Genomic DNA, 16,549 nt, shown 5'->3' with positions numbered 1-16,549 from the left:
TTTCTCTCTACTGGAAATGCCTGGCTCCTTTCTTCTCTGCTTTTCTGAGTCTCTCTCTTCCATTCAAGCCTCACTACCTCCGATGCCCGCCACTATCACTCCGTATCTATGTGACAGTGCCGTTCTCTGAATTCTAATAACATTTAACTATGCCACTCAGCGTACATGGTTAATTATCCTCTCACACACATGTCCTGATTTTTCATCAAGACTAAAAACAAACCTGTTGGGTGCTGCAAGATAGAGCTTTCAAAATGATCACTGACCAAGAAGGAGAACCAGGACCCCATGAATGCTATAATAAAGAAGTCTGCATGTCTCCGTCGTAGAGCTTACGACAACGGTGAATGACAAGAGCAGAATTTCATTCTTAAGACGCTACAGCAGTTGATAACTTTGTAAGTAACAAGTGCAACTAACTATCCCTCCCCGTCTCCCAGCCCTACCAACCCCTGCTCCCATCTAGGTTTTCTTACTTGGCCAATTCAAGCTTCCATTAAGTGTTCCTTCCTCAAGGACCTTTTCCCTGACCGATCCCTACCCCCTCCCCAAACTAGAAGAGGTACCCTTATTACAGGTTCTCATAGCATCCTGTATTTCTTTAAAGCACGTAGATAATTTACATGATTATCTATGTGGAATCTAGGCACAGCAGTAGCTGGAAAGCAGGAGGCACTAAGTAGATATCTGTGGAGTTAAATGAATAAACAGCTACTCTCCAGCTGGACTGTAGGCTCCATGAGAGCACGGACCACATCCGTCTTGTTCACGGCCAACAGCCTCAGGAACTAGCCTTGTGGAGAAGTAACTCCGATTTGTTGAGTGAAGGCATGGATGACTAAACGAACAAACCAAACCAAACCAACAGGACTCAGTGTTGAGGAAAGGAGTGGCAAGGATGACAAGTGACAAAGCAACAGAGTTTCAAGGAGGATGGTCAACCAGGTCAAATGTAGCAGAGGTGACTGAGGAAGCATTTCTTGGACTCAGCCAATTCACAAGGTCAGAACTGCCCCAGCAAGACTAGCTTCACTGGAGGGGTAGAAGCAGAAGCCAGGACGTAACAGGCTGAAAAGTCAGGGAAAAGTGAGGAGCTAGAGACAATGAATATAACTACTCTTTCACGGAACGGCTGAGGAGAGAGAGGGGAAAGTTAGGAGAGAGGACAAAGAGTGGGGAAGGTATTTGTATTTAACGGGGGGACAGATGACTGTCAAAGCAAATGCTCCCCAACAGTATGCTGAATAAACGCACAACCTCACCCCATCTGGAGGAAGGCAGTAAATGGAAGTCTCTATACTGTGTCTTTCAGAATCGTTTCTAAACAGCACCACATCTCACAAAAAGGGAAAACTAAACCTCCTCAAACTGGATCAGAGGAGGAAGTTGCAAAAAGCACGTTACACAGAGCAGGTGTTGCAACATTTGGTACATTTAAATACAATTTATTTTTTTTGAACGCATACATGCATGATAAACCTTATGTTCCAGGGATTATATTCTCCCAGGGGCTAGGGATAGAGAAAAAATGGCCCCTGCTCTCAAGGAGCTCAAAGTCAAGAGGCGATTCAAACAGACAAGCACAATATGGTATGAGAAGTTGTATGGATACTAGAATATAGAGAAAAACTTAGAAAGAGAAAAACTACAAAAAACTTAAACTTGGGGATGACTAAGAAAAGCTTCTCAAAGGAGGTGATACCCAAGCTAAATTTAAAGAACTTGAGGGAGAGGTGACACATAATAAATTGGCCTATCGAAATTAACTAAAGTATCTGTAATATGAACATAATGTCACCAAAGATTCCACTGGAAAACACGTTTCTCCAAAAGAGTTTGAGCACTGCATCACTTAAATGGCTGTCGATTACGAAGTTAAGGAGCTCAGAGACAGCGCAGTTTGGGCTCACTGAGGACGGACCAGGTTTAATGCTAGGAATGGGCAGGAGGCATGAGCTTTCAGAGAACTGATGTTGATTCATAAAGTGTTCTGAGTAGTTCTAGAATAGAGAAGTATTTAACAAGGATGACTGCCCTGTTAAGTCAACAGGATCAGAGGAGGAAAGGTGAATGAGATAGGCAAAAATGAGAAAAACACTGGAACACAAGGAGACAAAAGCTTAAAAAAATTCAGAAGAGAAAAAAGGCTGGGTTTCTGCTGGAGGAAAAAGAAATGAGTCCGAGAGAACTAGATCCTACACACACTAACAGCACCATTCTCAATAAGGAAAGGGAGCCTCTGATTGTGAGCACCCAGCGTCTGAACATTCTTATAAATAAATGATTGGCTTGGCCGTTACAGCTGTAGGAGCTGCCCTTTCCTTCCCATCACTAGGGACTTCCCATCCCTCTCCCCAGTACCAACTCTGTTTCCACACTGGCAGTGATCTCCTTTCTCCCACTCCATAATGTGCAAGTAGGAATGGAAGAGCCCTGCAGTGACCTCCACTGCTCATCTCAGAGCTGAATTTACATAGCTGCTCCCACACCTAAATCCTTTACCCTTACAGAACTAATGCCATCCTGTTGCCCCTCATTTCTCAGCCCTTTTCATAGCTAATGGGTTTCAGTGCCTGATGCTCCTCTCTGTCTTTACAAAGGTGGTGTGTATGATAGGAAAGCACAAAGTCCTCAGTTCAAATCTCAACTCTACCACTTGCCAGTTGTATGTTTCTAAGCCTCCGTTTTCTTATCTGTAAAATGAGAGCTAACAGTACCTATTTATAAGATTGTTATGAAAATACAAGACTATCAGAGTCCCTAACACAGTGCCTAGTACACAGCAGGCACTCAACAGGATGCTAACCATCTAATCCTCTTGCCACTGTCACTGCCAGCATAACAGGAGTCCTCATTCTTTAGCCGTAAGAGTCCTCAGCTTATGAAGTAAGTAAGTCATGGGAATGTAATGTACAGCATGGTAACTATAGTTAATAATACTGTATTGTATATTTGAAAGTTGTTGAGAGAGAAGATCTTAAAACTTCTCATCATGAGAAAAAAAAGGGCTTCCCTGGTGGTGCAGTGGTTGGGAGTCCGCCTGCCGATGCAGGGGACACGGGTTCGTGCCCCGGTCTGGGAAGATCCCACATGCCGCGGAGCGGCTGGGCCCGCGAGCCATGGCCACTAAGCCTGAGCGTCCGGAGCCTGTGCTCCGCAACAGGAGAGGCCACAACAGTGAGGCACCCGCGTACCGCAAAAAAAAAAAAAAAAAAAAAAGATTGTAACTATGCGTGGGGATGGATGATAACTAGACTTACAGTGGTGATCATTTGGCAACATATACAATTACTGAATCATTATGTTGTATAATATTATATGTCAATTTTATCTCAATTGTAAAAAATTAACAATAATATTTAAAAAGAGCCCCCAGCTTTGCCTCATGCCCCAACTGCCCACCATGGAAGTTAACTTTCGGGGGCCTGCTGCTACGGAAGGCCAAGAAGTCCAAGGGAGCAGAGCGTGAGCGTGGAAGGTTACCTGTGGCAAGGGCTGCACCTAGAACCCCTCCAGCGGGACTACCAACATGTTCCCCTTGTAAAACACAGTTCTAAATGGTGGGTCACATTCCATAGCTGTATTAATATGACAGTTCAGCAAATTAGGGGTCACTGGGTTCCAGGGAACCCAAACACAATTTATAACCCTGTTTTAGGAGAAAATGCTTCCCAAAGAGTTCCTAACAAAGACAATTTTAACCTTTTCTTTAACAGAATACCTCCTTCCATACCTCTTTCAAGAACTATGTGGGCCTACGAGGAAGAGAAAGTAAATGAACATTCACCAAACAACCACCATGCACCAGACACTATGCTAAATGTTTTATTTATCCCGTTATATATTTATAAATGAATAAATCTCATTTCACCATCACGAAATGCAACAGGATATTTTCATTTCAATTTTACAAAAGAGGAAACAGAGCAGCTTACCCAAGGCCACACAGTATATACCAGAACAAAGACGGAACCTAGGTCTAAATTATCCCTGCGCACATCACAGAAAAAACAATTTTAAGAATAAGCTTGATTTAAATAAGAGAAAAACATTAACGTTCGGATTCTTTCTCCAATGTCCTACCACAGCAAAATTTTAGCAATACTCAACAGGTACAGCCTATGTAAAATGTAAATCCGAGAACTGTTATTCGTGCAGCATTATGCTGGAAAACTAGTATGAACATAAAACCACCCTTGTCCCTTTTCCAAGCCAGTGGGCCTCAGTGATGGAAATGTTGAATGCTGCACAGAGGTATGTGACACACATGCAGGCATGCAAGGGAGAGCGCTCGGATGGCTTCGTCTGCTGGTAAACAGAAAATGCTTCCAGCCCTGGTTTCCTACCAAACCTCGCACATACAGCCTCTAGCGGTCTCCCTTCTAGACTCCCCTAGAGTCCCTCAGGGCAGGGATTATTTCTTTATTCTTCCTGGTATTTCACAAATGTAGATACTCAATAAGCAAAAGCTTGTGGAAAGAATGAATGGATCCTTAACACTAGCATTTCAAGCAGAAACAGTCTCAGTCCTAGTTCTGAAGGGCAATTCCATGGGTATTCAGAAGGGAACCTGTAAAGGAATGTAATCACTGTGTGCAAAGACTAAAAGTGGGTGGGTCCCCTTTGCAGAGTGAGCAACAACCTGGTTTGTCTGAGTGGATCCTTCCACTGCCTGAGGGATTGATAATGAGGAATGAGATTAGAACTAGGTCTCCCAAGGTAAAGGGCATGTTGCAAAAAGGCTCTGAAACACTGGAGTCAAATTTCCCCCCTTATTTTTATACTTAAAAGTTGTCACACTAAAAAAAACGACCCTTTGGAATGTCACTGACCGACGTAGCAAGCAGCCTAATTCATAAAGCATCACTGTAACTGTGCTTCTTGGTAGAAAAAGCTATTCTCTCCCAGTCAATACACTGGAATACTCTGATGCATCATGAAGAGCATATTTGGTATGTGATTCCTGGGCTTCTTCATGCTTCTTGGCCAACCATGCAGCAGAAAAGTGCAAGATCAGTTGGTGGGGGGGAACGTTATGTTCACCGATGTGGTTCAGACGGAGGTAGATGAACAGATAACCCAACGGTCCTGGAAAGGTCTCAGGAAGGGCACAGACGCAAGAAAATTTGGGAAACCACTGACTGCGTGAATTGACTAAAGGAAATACAGCTCCTTAGAAATACAGCTAAGTAGAAAGGTTTTAAAAGAGCAACGCTTAAGAATGCCGATCCTGGACTTTCCTGGTGGCACAGTGGTTAAGAATCCTCCTGCCAAGGCAGAGGACATGGGTTCGAACCCTGGTCTGGGAAGATCCCACGTGCCACGGAGCAACTAAGACCACAAGCCACAACTACTGAAGCCTGAGTGCCCCAACTACTGACGCCCACACGCCTAGAGCCTGTGCTGCACAAGAAGCTACCGCAATGAGAAGCCCGCGCACTGTAATGAAGAGCAGCCCCTGCTCACCGCAACTAGAGAAAGCCCATGCATACCAACGAAGACCCAACGCAGCCATAAATAAATTAATTTTTTTAAAAAAAGAATGCTGATCCTCAGCAAAATGACAATTTTTTTTTTTTTTTTTTTTTTTGCAGTACGCGGGCCTCTCCCGTTGCGGACCACAGGCTCCGGACACACAGGCTCAGGACACACAGGCTCAGCGACCATGGCTCACGGGCCCAGCCGCTCGGCAGCATGTGGGATCTTCCCGGACCGGGGCATGAACCCATATCCCCTGCATCAGCAGGCGGACTCTCAACCACTGCGCCACCAGGGAAGCCCAAAATGACAATGTTTTGATCTGAGTTTTCAAAGCTACCAAATCAACAGGCAGGCAGTAGTAAAGTAGCAAGTTCGAGAATAAGACACGTGCAAATTGAATGGGAATGACCAGTGGCCCTGCGGAAGGAGAAGACAGCACCTGTAGCAAGGTTCTGGTTGGTTTATTTTTGCACAAGACAAGCACGAGGGAAAAAAATGAAGTAATAGGTAAGCCAACCACACACTATAGGAAACAATGGAACAATCAAGGGTAAACAGGAAAATCAAGCAAAAATCTGACTCTGAAAATAAGCTGCTTCAGAAGCCAAGAAGACTAACTAGTTATCAAATGATCTGATTTCTCAAGAGTAACACCTGGGTGTAGAGATGGAGAAAAGACCAAGTTTTTTGTTTTTTGTTTTTTTTTAAAGGTGGGGGGTGGGGCAATGTAAAGAAATCATGAAGAGTGTTATCAAATAGTCATAAACACTGGCCTCTTCAGGGCAATTAAATGGATTTAAATGCCAAAAAATAAAATAAAAAGCTACACCTCTGTTAAAACAAAAGCTACGGTTAAGACGGTGCTTCAGGAAGGCGAGTCCCCTGAATGCCTGGTCATTTAGCAAAATTTTCAAAGGCTGAAAGCTACTGCTGCTTCTCCCTCAATCCCCAACCAACCCTGCAATTAATGATTTCAAAAACAGTTTCTAGAACCTTCCGTGTAGGTCTCATGGACAGAATGGGAAAATGTGGTGAGAGGGAAGCAGAGTGAGCTAAATCCATGGTAGACTGCACAAGGTGCTTACAGTGCCCTTGACCTTGTCCTATTACATGATTATCAAGGATCAGAAGACATGAGTGGTAAACCAGGCTTGCAAGTAGGACGAAGCGGGAAAAGTGACAGCTCATATCACTGACTGCATAATCATTCCTTCTCTACCTTCTCCTCCTTTTCTGCCTAGATCAGCATTTCCCAAAATGCGCTACACAAAACACTGACTGTGGAAATAAGGCCCGAAACATGGTTTCCCAAGTTCAAAATATTTGGAGAATTCTGCATGTCCTTCCTTCTTAGTTATTATCAAAATCTCTTGAGAAATCCCATACTAATAAGCAAATCTCTGTCTTGATTTAACTTTATGTTTCCCAAACATCTGCTCTTGAAACACTCTCACATAGTAATCATTAACTGAGGATGGCCCAAAGTTTAGGCCCTAAGCCATGTTCAAATTTCCTCTGCTAAAAAAATGATCCAGTCCCCTTGACTTACTACCGCCTCATCACTCTTCTTCCTCCAACTACCCTATTAGAAAAAGAAAAGAAAAAGTTGATGCTTCCTGCTTCCTGTTTCCTCACCGCCCACTCACTTCTCCAGAGCTTGACATCTGGCTTCAGCTTCCAGCGCTCTAGTGCAAGCCTTCCCATGAGGTGATCAATTGCACAAGCAGAAGAACTAATGGCTCCTCTTCGGCCCCTCAATCCCTCTGCAGGGTCACAAAGGAATATTCACACTTCTTAAACCTCTCTTCCCTCAGCTTCCACAGCACTGTCTTCCACCCATGCCTGGGACTAAGGGAACTCTGGTTCCTCTTTCTCTTTCCAACCCTTAAATTCTCAGAACAACTCTTACTTCTCCCTTGGGTTATCTGCCCACAGTTTGAACTACTGCTCCTTCATGGATCCGCAGTTCTAATCCCCAGCCACTTCCTCAACTTCAGGTCCACATTTCCAAAGGGCTTCTCAACTTGTTCACTTTGCTCTTCTCCAAGGACTATACATTCATTATACTCTGACCATCTCATCAATTTCCCCACCAAACATTCTCCTCTTCCTGTCTTCTTAATTCCTGTTATGGAATCAACATTCATGGAGGGCAAGGGGGACAGCAGAGTCGGCCGCTTTCTCCTCAGCATGCACAGAGCACTCTGAATGAGCCTCAAAGTACCTATCACAGTGGACTCGAACTACTTAACTCACTACTGAGATCTGAAGCTCCATCAGTCACCCATGTGGCCCCTGTGCTAAAAGACAGAAGAAACTCAACACACTTGGAAAAACGGATGAATCCTTCGAGTCAGACCCAATTCATGGCTCATTCTTCAAACTCCAATAATATACCAAGTTCTCTTACACGTCAACAAAAGCCCTGGATTCTTTCCACACCATCCTTCATCAGACTCAAAGGAAACCCCAAACCTAAGCTGCGACTATCTCCTAACCAGGCAATCAAGCTGCCACAGCTACCAGAGCAACCCTTCTAAAATACCACTCCAACCACGACACTTCTTGGCTCAGACACCTTCAGTGTATTTCCAGAATACAGTCCAGATCCCTCTGCATGCTATCACTGCCTTCCATGTCTGAATCTCTGCTGTACTTCCATCCTTCTCTGCTACAACTCCCTATGTTCTAGACTAAGGGTAGTCAGGGTAGCCCACTGCCTGTTTCGTAAGTAAAAGTTTATTGGAATACAGCTAACTGACATTTGGGGCCAGACAATTATTTATGTGTTGTAGGGAGCTGTCCCGTGCACTGCAGATGTTTACAGACCTTTGGGCTCTACCCACTAGATTCCAGTAGCACTCCCCCAGTGTGATAACCAGAAACGTCTTCAGATATTGCCAAATGTGTCTCCTGGGGGACAAAACTACCCCCAGCTAAGAAACACCATTCTAGAGATTTCCAAGTGCCAGCTAACAGTAGGATGTTGTTGCTAATAAAATACAGACCATATCACAATTGTAGTACAGCGTCCAGATGAAGAGATAAAGAGCCGCACAGTATTCAGTACCAGTTGACTCACACTTGTGAGACTGTGCTCAATTACAAATTTTAAGGACTTTGGAAAACCGGAACTTGTGCAATCAAAGGTGACCAGGCTGATGAGAAACTAGAGGAAAATGTCGTAAGAGGAACATTTAAGTAAATGGAGATGTCGAGCCTGCACAGGAAAAGATGTAGAGAAACCCATGATCTTCAATTACCTGAGGGGTTGTCGGGTGGGAGGAAGATTTAGCTTGCTGCTCAGAAAGGAAGCACTGGGGGCTTCCCTGGTGGCACGGTGGTTAAGAATTTGCCTGCTAATGCAGGGGACACGGGTTTGAGCCCTGGTCCGGGAAGATCTCACGTGCCGCGGAGCAACTAAGCCCGTGCACCACAACTACTGAGCCTGTGCTCTAGAGTCCGCGAGCCACAACTGCTGAGCCCGCGTGCCACAACTACTGAAGCCCGCGCACCTAGAGCCCATGCTCCGGAAAAAGAGAAGCCACTGCAATGAGAAGCCCGCGCACCACAACGAAGAGTAACCCCCGCTCGCCACAACTACAGAAAGCCCGCGCACGACAATGAAGACCCAACGCAGTCAAAAATAAAATAAATAAATTTTTAAAAAAAGAAGAAAGGAAGCACTGGGACCAGCGGGCAGCAGCTGCAGGAAGGCAGATTTTGGCTCCATACGAGCAATAGCTTTCTAACAATCAGAGCTGGCCAACAAACTTTGTATTAGGCTGAACTGTGAAACACTGTGCTCTCGTCATTCTGTAAGTGTTCAAGCAGAGACCAGAGGAATTGGTGTCAGAGATGCTGCAGAGAGATCCCTGCATGAGGTGGGAGGTAAGACAAGATGGTCTCACTAGGGTTCCTTCCAGCTCTGAGGTTCTAAGGCTAGCAAAGGAAAACTAAATGCCACGAAAAAAAAGATTCTCCAGTTTCAAGACCTGAATTACAGCAAAAGAGAAAAATATTCTGCTAAACAATTTACCCAATGGCTGTTTGGTAACATCTTACATTTAGTCCCTGGCATTGCAACTACCAGGGATCGTTTTTTTCCCTAGTTGACCTGCAATTAGTTCCCGGATAATGTATATCACTACCTTTAAACCACATCTTTTACTCTGCTAATTATCACCCCTAGTACAATTTGTACAATGCTTTACAGTTTTCGAAGCATTGTAATATGTGTTACCTTACGCACGTTAGCTAAATATGAGCACGAAAACTTCTTTTAGATAACCTGCTCTCATTTACTGCCTCCTGCCCGAGTTTCTTACAAAAGAAAGCTAGCCTTGGGCTTCCCTGGTGGTGCAGTGGTTATGCGCCAATGCAGGGGACACAGGTTCCAGCCCTGGTCCGGGAAGATCCCACATGCCGCAGAGCAACTAAGCCCGTGCACCACAACTACTGAGCCTGCGCTCTAGAGCCTGCAAGCCACAACTACTGAGCCCGCATGCCACAACTACTGAAGCCCGCGTGCCTAGAGCCCATGCTCCACAACAAGAGAAGCCACCGCAATGAAAAGCCCGTGCACCACAACGAAGAGTAGCCCCCGCTCGCCACAACTAGAGAAAGCAGGCGCGCAGCCCACATGCAGCAACAAAGACCCAACTCAGCCAAAAATAAAAATAAATCAATTAAAAAAAAAGCTAGCCTTTATTATCCATTAAACTTTCACTAATATAGTCCAGCAAATACTTATCTCTCCCAAACAAGTCATTTTTACACAACTCAGAGATAAGCCAAATCCAGTTATTTCCACATCAGAGACACGGATTTACCTCAGTGAAATGTCTATTTTATTTATGATCTGGGGAAGAAATTTGCAATTTAGTTTTCCCAGATTTCAATGCAGCCATACACACCAAAAGTTCCAGAAAGCAGTCACAACAAAAAACATGAAGCATATACAGTAAGGAAAGCCATTGTAGGTCCTAATTCCAGGGGCTCCTATACTCCCTGGCTGAAACTGCTGATAAGAGTTGTGTAAGGACCTTCCCCAAAGCCAAACTGGGCCCTCACCCACTGCTTTACTTACTTCTTTACGTTTCGTTTCTGGACATTCCGACTGCAGTGTGAGGGTTGCACCTTCGATATTTCTTGGCATGGGCGTGGAACCAGGGTTTATTGTTAAATGAATCTGATCTGGTGAGATAATGTGTTGCACATAACCCTGGGACATTGCTTCATGATCTATTAGATGAAAGCCCTCTTCACCCCCTACTAGAAAAGGCAAGTGTTCTCCACACTGTCCATCATCATCGTCATCTTCCAAAGTGCCAGGATCCTGCTCGATAAGAACAGTTGTCCTATCATAAACAGTTCCAGATGAGGAAGGCACCAGTCCATTCTTATCCACAAACCTGAGCATCTTGTCATCGGGGGTCAGCTCATCTTCCTCTACCTCAAAGTAGCTGATGCTGTCGTCTGGACTGTGTTCCCCCATGGTTCAGTCGTGCTCAGCCCAATTGTGAGAAATGGAAAGGTAGTGACCTGTCTGCAACAGAACAAAGCCAGAGTCAGAGCCATACCATAGGACCCAGGGACCTCCTCAGCAATCACAGGGCTCTTTTTTCCTCTTCTTTCAAGAGCAGGGCAAAGTAAATGAAAAACATCTTCCTTGGGACTTTTTTTTTTTTTAAGTTTAAAACCATCAAGTCATTTTGAAGGAGAAACAATATCTTTTTTAATAAATTGAAGTAATGGGAATTCCCTGGCGGTCCAGTGGTTAGGACTCCATGCTTTCACTGTTGAGGGCCCAGGTTCAATCCCTGGTCAGGGAACTAAGATGCCAAAAGCCGCTTAGCGCGGCCAAAAATTTTTTAAATAAAAATGAAAATTAAAAATGGAAGTAATAAGCAGCAGCTTATAAGACCTTCCAAATGTGCCTTACTGCCTTACTGAAGGTTGGTCAAAACACTTAAGGGGAAATAGGGGCAAACTGTTTCAAAGCTGAGTTGCTATAAATCTTAAAGCAAGGGAACTCCATCTAAATATCCCCCAAATCAGACCATGAGGCAGTAAGTCTATGATGGAAGGCGTAGAGCTTTGGAGGCAGGGTCACCTACCCACAAATCCCGGCTTTACTACATACTACTTGGGTAGCTTTCTGTGCCTCACTTTTCTCATAGGTAAGGTGGAACTGGTAATTCCTCTTCTCAGGAAATTGTTATGCAGAGTAAAAGACATAACGTATGTTAAAGCACAATGTCTGAAAACAGTAGAGAAATCAAGTGTGAATCTGTTCCCTCCTTCCGAGAACATATGTTTCAGCTTCTGGGTAGTGGGGCTAATCCCTTATCAGGTATATCTAATGAAGATCACTTTATCTATCTCCTAAAACAATCTGGTGTCCACTAGAAGCTATGCTTTATAGTGTGCTCTCTGCAATGAGGAAATGATGAGTTTTATTTTTGTTTCTACTGCCCTTAGCACAGTACACTGACACGAGGAGTTCGGATATGTCAGTTAAATGAATGAAAGACCTCCGGATATACTCTCTTGGAAAGATAAACTCTCTTGGGAAAAATACCAAATCTGAAGTTTTCCTGTTCTGGAATAGTGATTCTTCTTCTACCTGTAAACACACAGGTTCTACGAACGCGGGTTTGGCAGACATAACAGAGAATTTTAAAATAATCACTTTTAGTTTTCAGTCTGGCTTTGCACTTTATCTTTCTCTTCTGCTCCGGATTAGAAAGTGAACCCTTACTCGGTAGGGCGGCTAGACAGTGGTAGTTACCAGACACAGGCCAAGGGATCTGAGCCGGGAGGAACCGGCCCGACCCCTTGCTCTGGCTTACGCAACCCGGTAGATGCACATTTCGCTGCATCTGAGAGAAGAGATAAGAGCACCGGGGGCCCCATTGGGCTGCCCCAGCACCACAGGCGGCAACGCGGAGACCAACTGTCCGGAACAAACAAGACGAGGAGGTTTGAGGGTGGCAAACGAGAAATACAAACAGAGCACCCTTGAGAGGAGGCTGGGAAAAGGAACCTGTCTGGGAAAATCCCCAGTCCAGGGCTACACGGAAAAACCCGAAGTCAAGCTGGGGGGCTCCAAGCCGGGCGAAGAGGGGCAGGGTCCGGATCTCCATGGAAACAGGGGAGGGGGGCTGGATACCCATTCCCATGGAAACGGAGGAGGGGTGGGGTCCCTATGGTGACCGGTCTAGGGTCCCTACTGGAAAATGCTTCAGGAGGGAGCCTAAGTCCCGCGCCCCCCGGGAAGTCCCCAGCCCAGGCCGCGTCTGGTTTCGCCTTTTACCTCCGCGGCTCCCGGCAACGGCGGCGGCGGCGGCGGCGGCAGCAGCTTCTCCCCTCCCCAGCGGCACCATGATTGCCCCCACCTTCCCCGAACGTCACTTCCGCTTCCGCTTTCCGGAGGAAGGAGGAGATAGTGGCTCCACCTCCCCCTGACGCTTCTGGTTGGTTTAGTCGGTGTGGGGGCTGAGCTCGAGCCTCCAATTGGCGAGCGGGAGTGGGGGCGGGGTGGGCACCACGGGGACGGCGCGGGGCCACGAGTTCGTCCCGCGCTGGGCAGCGCCTGCCTCGTCCTCCACCTGGCGGGGGGGGGGGGTGGGGTTGCCTGCGGGGAGTCGGGGCTGGGCTCAAGAGGCACCAGACGCAAGGAAGAGTGATCAGACCCCTGGCCACTAACCCAAAGTAGCCCCAGCCCGGCTTGCGCTCCCCTCACCTTAGCAGCCACAACCGCAGCAGGAAGGACCCCAGTTAGCCGCCGAATTCGTACCCGGACCGCAAGGGGGAAGCCTGGAAGGCTGTGACATTCCGGGTTTCTCCTTGTGGCCCTAGCTTCCCCTTCGCACCTAACAAAGTTAATATGGGCAGGAGGGTCCCAGAAGACTGGACCCAAATGGCAGAAATGGGGAGTATTCCAAGCCTGGCCAGAGGACGCCACCACCTCCTCCCCCCTTCACAGCCTCGCTTAAGACGCCCAACTCCCGTCTTCCTCACACCTCTGCCCAGGCCATCTCTCAGAGCCGTCTCTCCCGACTTTTTCCCCTGCAGAGGACTGTCGGCTTCCATGGAACTCGTGCCCGGGCCAGGCAACACCACCTACTGGCCATTCTTTCTTTAACCGTTCACATTGTCATCGTACCTGCCGGTATCTAAATCACTTACACTGCCAAGGAGTAGTGGTGATCCAAGAAGCGATTTTGCATGTGCCTTTACTCTGCTCCTGACCTGTAAATATCTAGCTGTCAGAACCTCTTAGCAGCCGCTGCCATTTTCCCCATAAGCTACTTCTCTAGAATATTAAAAGTGGAACAACCCTCAGAAACTAGATCAGGGGTCAAGGGGTTGGGGCCATGCCTGTACTATCTCTTGCTTGAAAAAGGTAAATAGTGGCTGTTATCACCAGACTGCCAGGCAAATATCTCTCTGGCCCCTGACCAGCTGCCCCAGTGCTTTTTTTTTTAATTTATTTTATTTCATTAATTAATTTATTTGGCTGCGTCGGGCCTTAGTTGCGGCGCATGGGATCTTTGTTGTGATGAGCAGGCTCTTCGTTGCCCCTGTTGCCTTCGTTGCCGCGGGCTTCTCTTTAGTTGCGGCATGTGAGACTTTAGTTCCTCGACTAGGGATTGAACCCGCGTTCCCTGCGTTGGAAGGCGGATTCTTAACCACTGGACCACCAGGGACCACCCTGCCCCAGTGCTTAAGCCACAAATGTCCAGCTGCTGAGAGCTGCCATTTCTTAAAAAATAAAAGCAACCAACCACTGTTAAAAATACATTTATCATTAAAATATATTACACATATAAGAGAGGGGATGCATTATATACAGTTTGGAGGATTTGTTGGCCCCGAAAATTCCACTTGTTTCACCAGAACACCAATTTCTTCAATATTTTCATTTTCAAGCCACTACATTGCCCTCGGAGGCTGAGTGGCCAGTTCCAGAGTTGTTGAGCCATATCTGAGTGGGAAGGGGGGTAGGGTTTGCAATATGTGTACACACATGTCCTCAGAGAACTGGAAGCATCTGAGGTGGCTGTGGGCTCTTTATCCAGCAGCTTCCCATTTGCATTCTTGCCGTCCAACTCATCCATCCTTCAGGACTCCAAAGTTTGTTCAAATATCTGATCATGGGGAGCCCGGCCCAAGCTACAGGGAAGGCACTATATGCTCTGGAGGCAGGTTGAGTGAGCACAAGAAGTACAGTCGTTTAAACATTAAAAAAAAAAAAAGATCTGTTAAATAACTAAATTTGAACGCTGAATGTCAGTTTTATTGTGGTGGATTTCCCCTCATGTCTTCACAACTCGCAGCAGGACTAAGTGTGACAGTCATGGTGGGGAGGGCAGTCTGGGCTCAGGAAACAGGCAGCTGCCACTCTGGCATCCCAGTGGGCTCACGTGCTCTTAGGGCAGCTTTGGAGCTGAAACAGGTGGGGCTGGTAATTGGCTGCCTCAGGCAGAATAGGAGAGGAGATGGACAGGCTCAGGGTGAGCTGCAGAGGAACTGGTGAATAAATTCTTGAGCCTTCTTCTTCTCTGCCACTTCAAGCTTTTGGTGACCAGCTGGGTTTCGAAGCAGTAAGCTACCAAATATGCTAGCTGTATGAAAAACCCAGAAAACATACGATTCAGCATAAGAAGCACTACTTATTCTCGTGTTCTTAGGAGTGGGGAGGGGTGCCCCAAAGCAGTATTTTCTGCTCGAAAATAACTATTCGAGAGTAAACTTTGCCCAGAGCTTGAGATTTTAGCTCTACTGCAGTGGACTTGGGACATTCCTCAACCACATTTCTCTTATTAATGAGTCAGTCTGCAGAGATGCTTTCCACACACACTTGGCGGCTTACCTAGAATATTACCATCCAAATGATTTTTTGCTGAATTTTTCAGCAGTTCTTGCAAAAACGCCATCAAGTAGATGAAGACATTTCTGTGGCATGCGGGAAGGGTAGCAATGACCTGAGAGAGGGAGAACTGGGATTTGTCTTTTCGTTCATTCAATCGTTTCCCAAGTGCCTGCTATATTCCAGGAACTGAGTACATGATCCGGGTACATGAGTAGTAAGACTGTACACTGAAAACCTTGATCACCTGCCACAGGTGCCAAAACAGAAGCATAGATCAAGCGTTACATGAATTTAGAGGTCAAACTTCTAACTGCCCGTTCTCAAAAGACTTAAGAGAACCGAAAACATTTTAGTTGCGTCTTGAATATAAGAGAAGATTGCACTTGCAGAGGTAAGGACTAGGGCATTTAGGGCAAAAGAAAGTGTAGAAAAAGGCAAGGTAAGGAAAACAGTGAGATAAGAAGAAAGAACACATCATGAGAAGTCAATTTTGGCAGGAGCACTACTGTTTGAACAGGCCCTGAGCTTGGAAGGGCTGATAAGGCTATAATTCAATGAGTACTCTGGCTATCTGCATTTCAGAATCGGTTGGGAAGCCTGTACAAAATATATCCCAAAAGAGATTTTGAGGGACCTCCCTGGCAGTCCACTGGTTAAGATTCCACGCTTCCACTGCAGGGGGCACAGGTTTGATCCTTGGTCAGGGAACTAAGATCTCGCATACCAAGTGGTGCAGCCAAAAAAAAAAAAAAAAAAAAAAGAAGAGAGAGATTTTGATTTTTTGATTTAGTGGAGGTGGGGGGTAAGGCTCTGGATCATGTATTGTTAGCATGTTTTTTAGATTATTCTTCTATGGCAGGTTACATATGTGAATGACTAGACTGGATCATAAAAAGTCCCGAACATTTGTTTAAGAAAATCCTTAATTGCCAATGGAGAGCGTTTCTGACCAACAGCAAAATGACAAGAGCTTTAGAACCCCAAATCTAATGGCAGTATGCAAGACAAATCAGCAGAAGGAAAGCATGAATGCAGGGTCCTGAACCAAGGAAAGTGGAACTAGAATGGAAGAAGACAAGTGACAGAGCAAGGGGACTGAGCGTGTGGGAGGTGAGGAGAGGGGGAGTCAGAAATGACTCAGGTTTCTGGGTTGAGTCACTGGAATTAAGGTGATGCCATAAAAGGAAA

At 45.9% G+C, this 16,549-nt stretch overlaps 2 protein-coding genes across 3 annotated transcripts in view; both read right to left on the bottom strand.

Moving 5' to 3' along the window:
• MTF1 (metal regulatory transcription factor 1) overlaps positions 1-12,876 on the bottom strand; it is a 39,935-nt gene extending 27,059 nt beyond the window's left edge. Inside the window, exons 1-2 of one of the 2 annotated variants that reach the window (XM_007453792.1) lie at positions 12,800-12,876; positions 10,571-11,029 (exon numbers count right to left, since the gene is read on the bottom strand). In XM_007453792.1, coding sequence (XP_007453854.1) covers positions 10,571-10,978 — 408 coding nt within the window. In that variant the 5' untranslated portion in view covers positions 10,979-11,029; positions 12,800-12,876. Of the gene's footprint in view, positions 1-10,570; positions 11,030-12,799 lie in introns of those variants that run through there. The other variant, XM_007453793.1, reaches the window with a different exon arrangement.
• A 1,896-nt stretch (positions 12,877-14,772) lies between these two features.
• Positions 14,773-16,549, bottom strand: part of INPP5B (inositol polyphosphate-5-phosphatase B) — a 52,460-nt gene continuing 50,683 nt past the window's right edge. Inside the window, 2 exon segments of the mRNA XM_007453860.1 lie at positions 14,773-15,113; positions 15,362-15,473. Of these exon segments, the coding sequence (XP_007453922.1) occupies positions 14,998-15,113; positions 15,362-15,473 (228 nt within the window). The 3' untranslated portion in view covers positions 14,773-14,997.

This window comes from Lipotes vexillifer, unplaced genomic scaffold, assembly GCF_000442215.2.
Source record: "Lipotes vexillifer unplaced genomic scaffold, Lipotes_vexillifer_v1.1 scaffold213, whole genome shotgun sequence".
In the NCBI taxonomy this organism is placed as follows: domain Eukaryota; kingdom Metazoa; phylum Chordata; class Mammalia; order Artiodactyla; family Lipotidae; genus Lipotes; species Lipotes vexillifer.
Note: the sequence above shows the minus strand (reverse complement) of the source record. Positions and strands in the feature narration are given on the sequence as shown.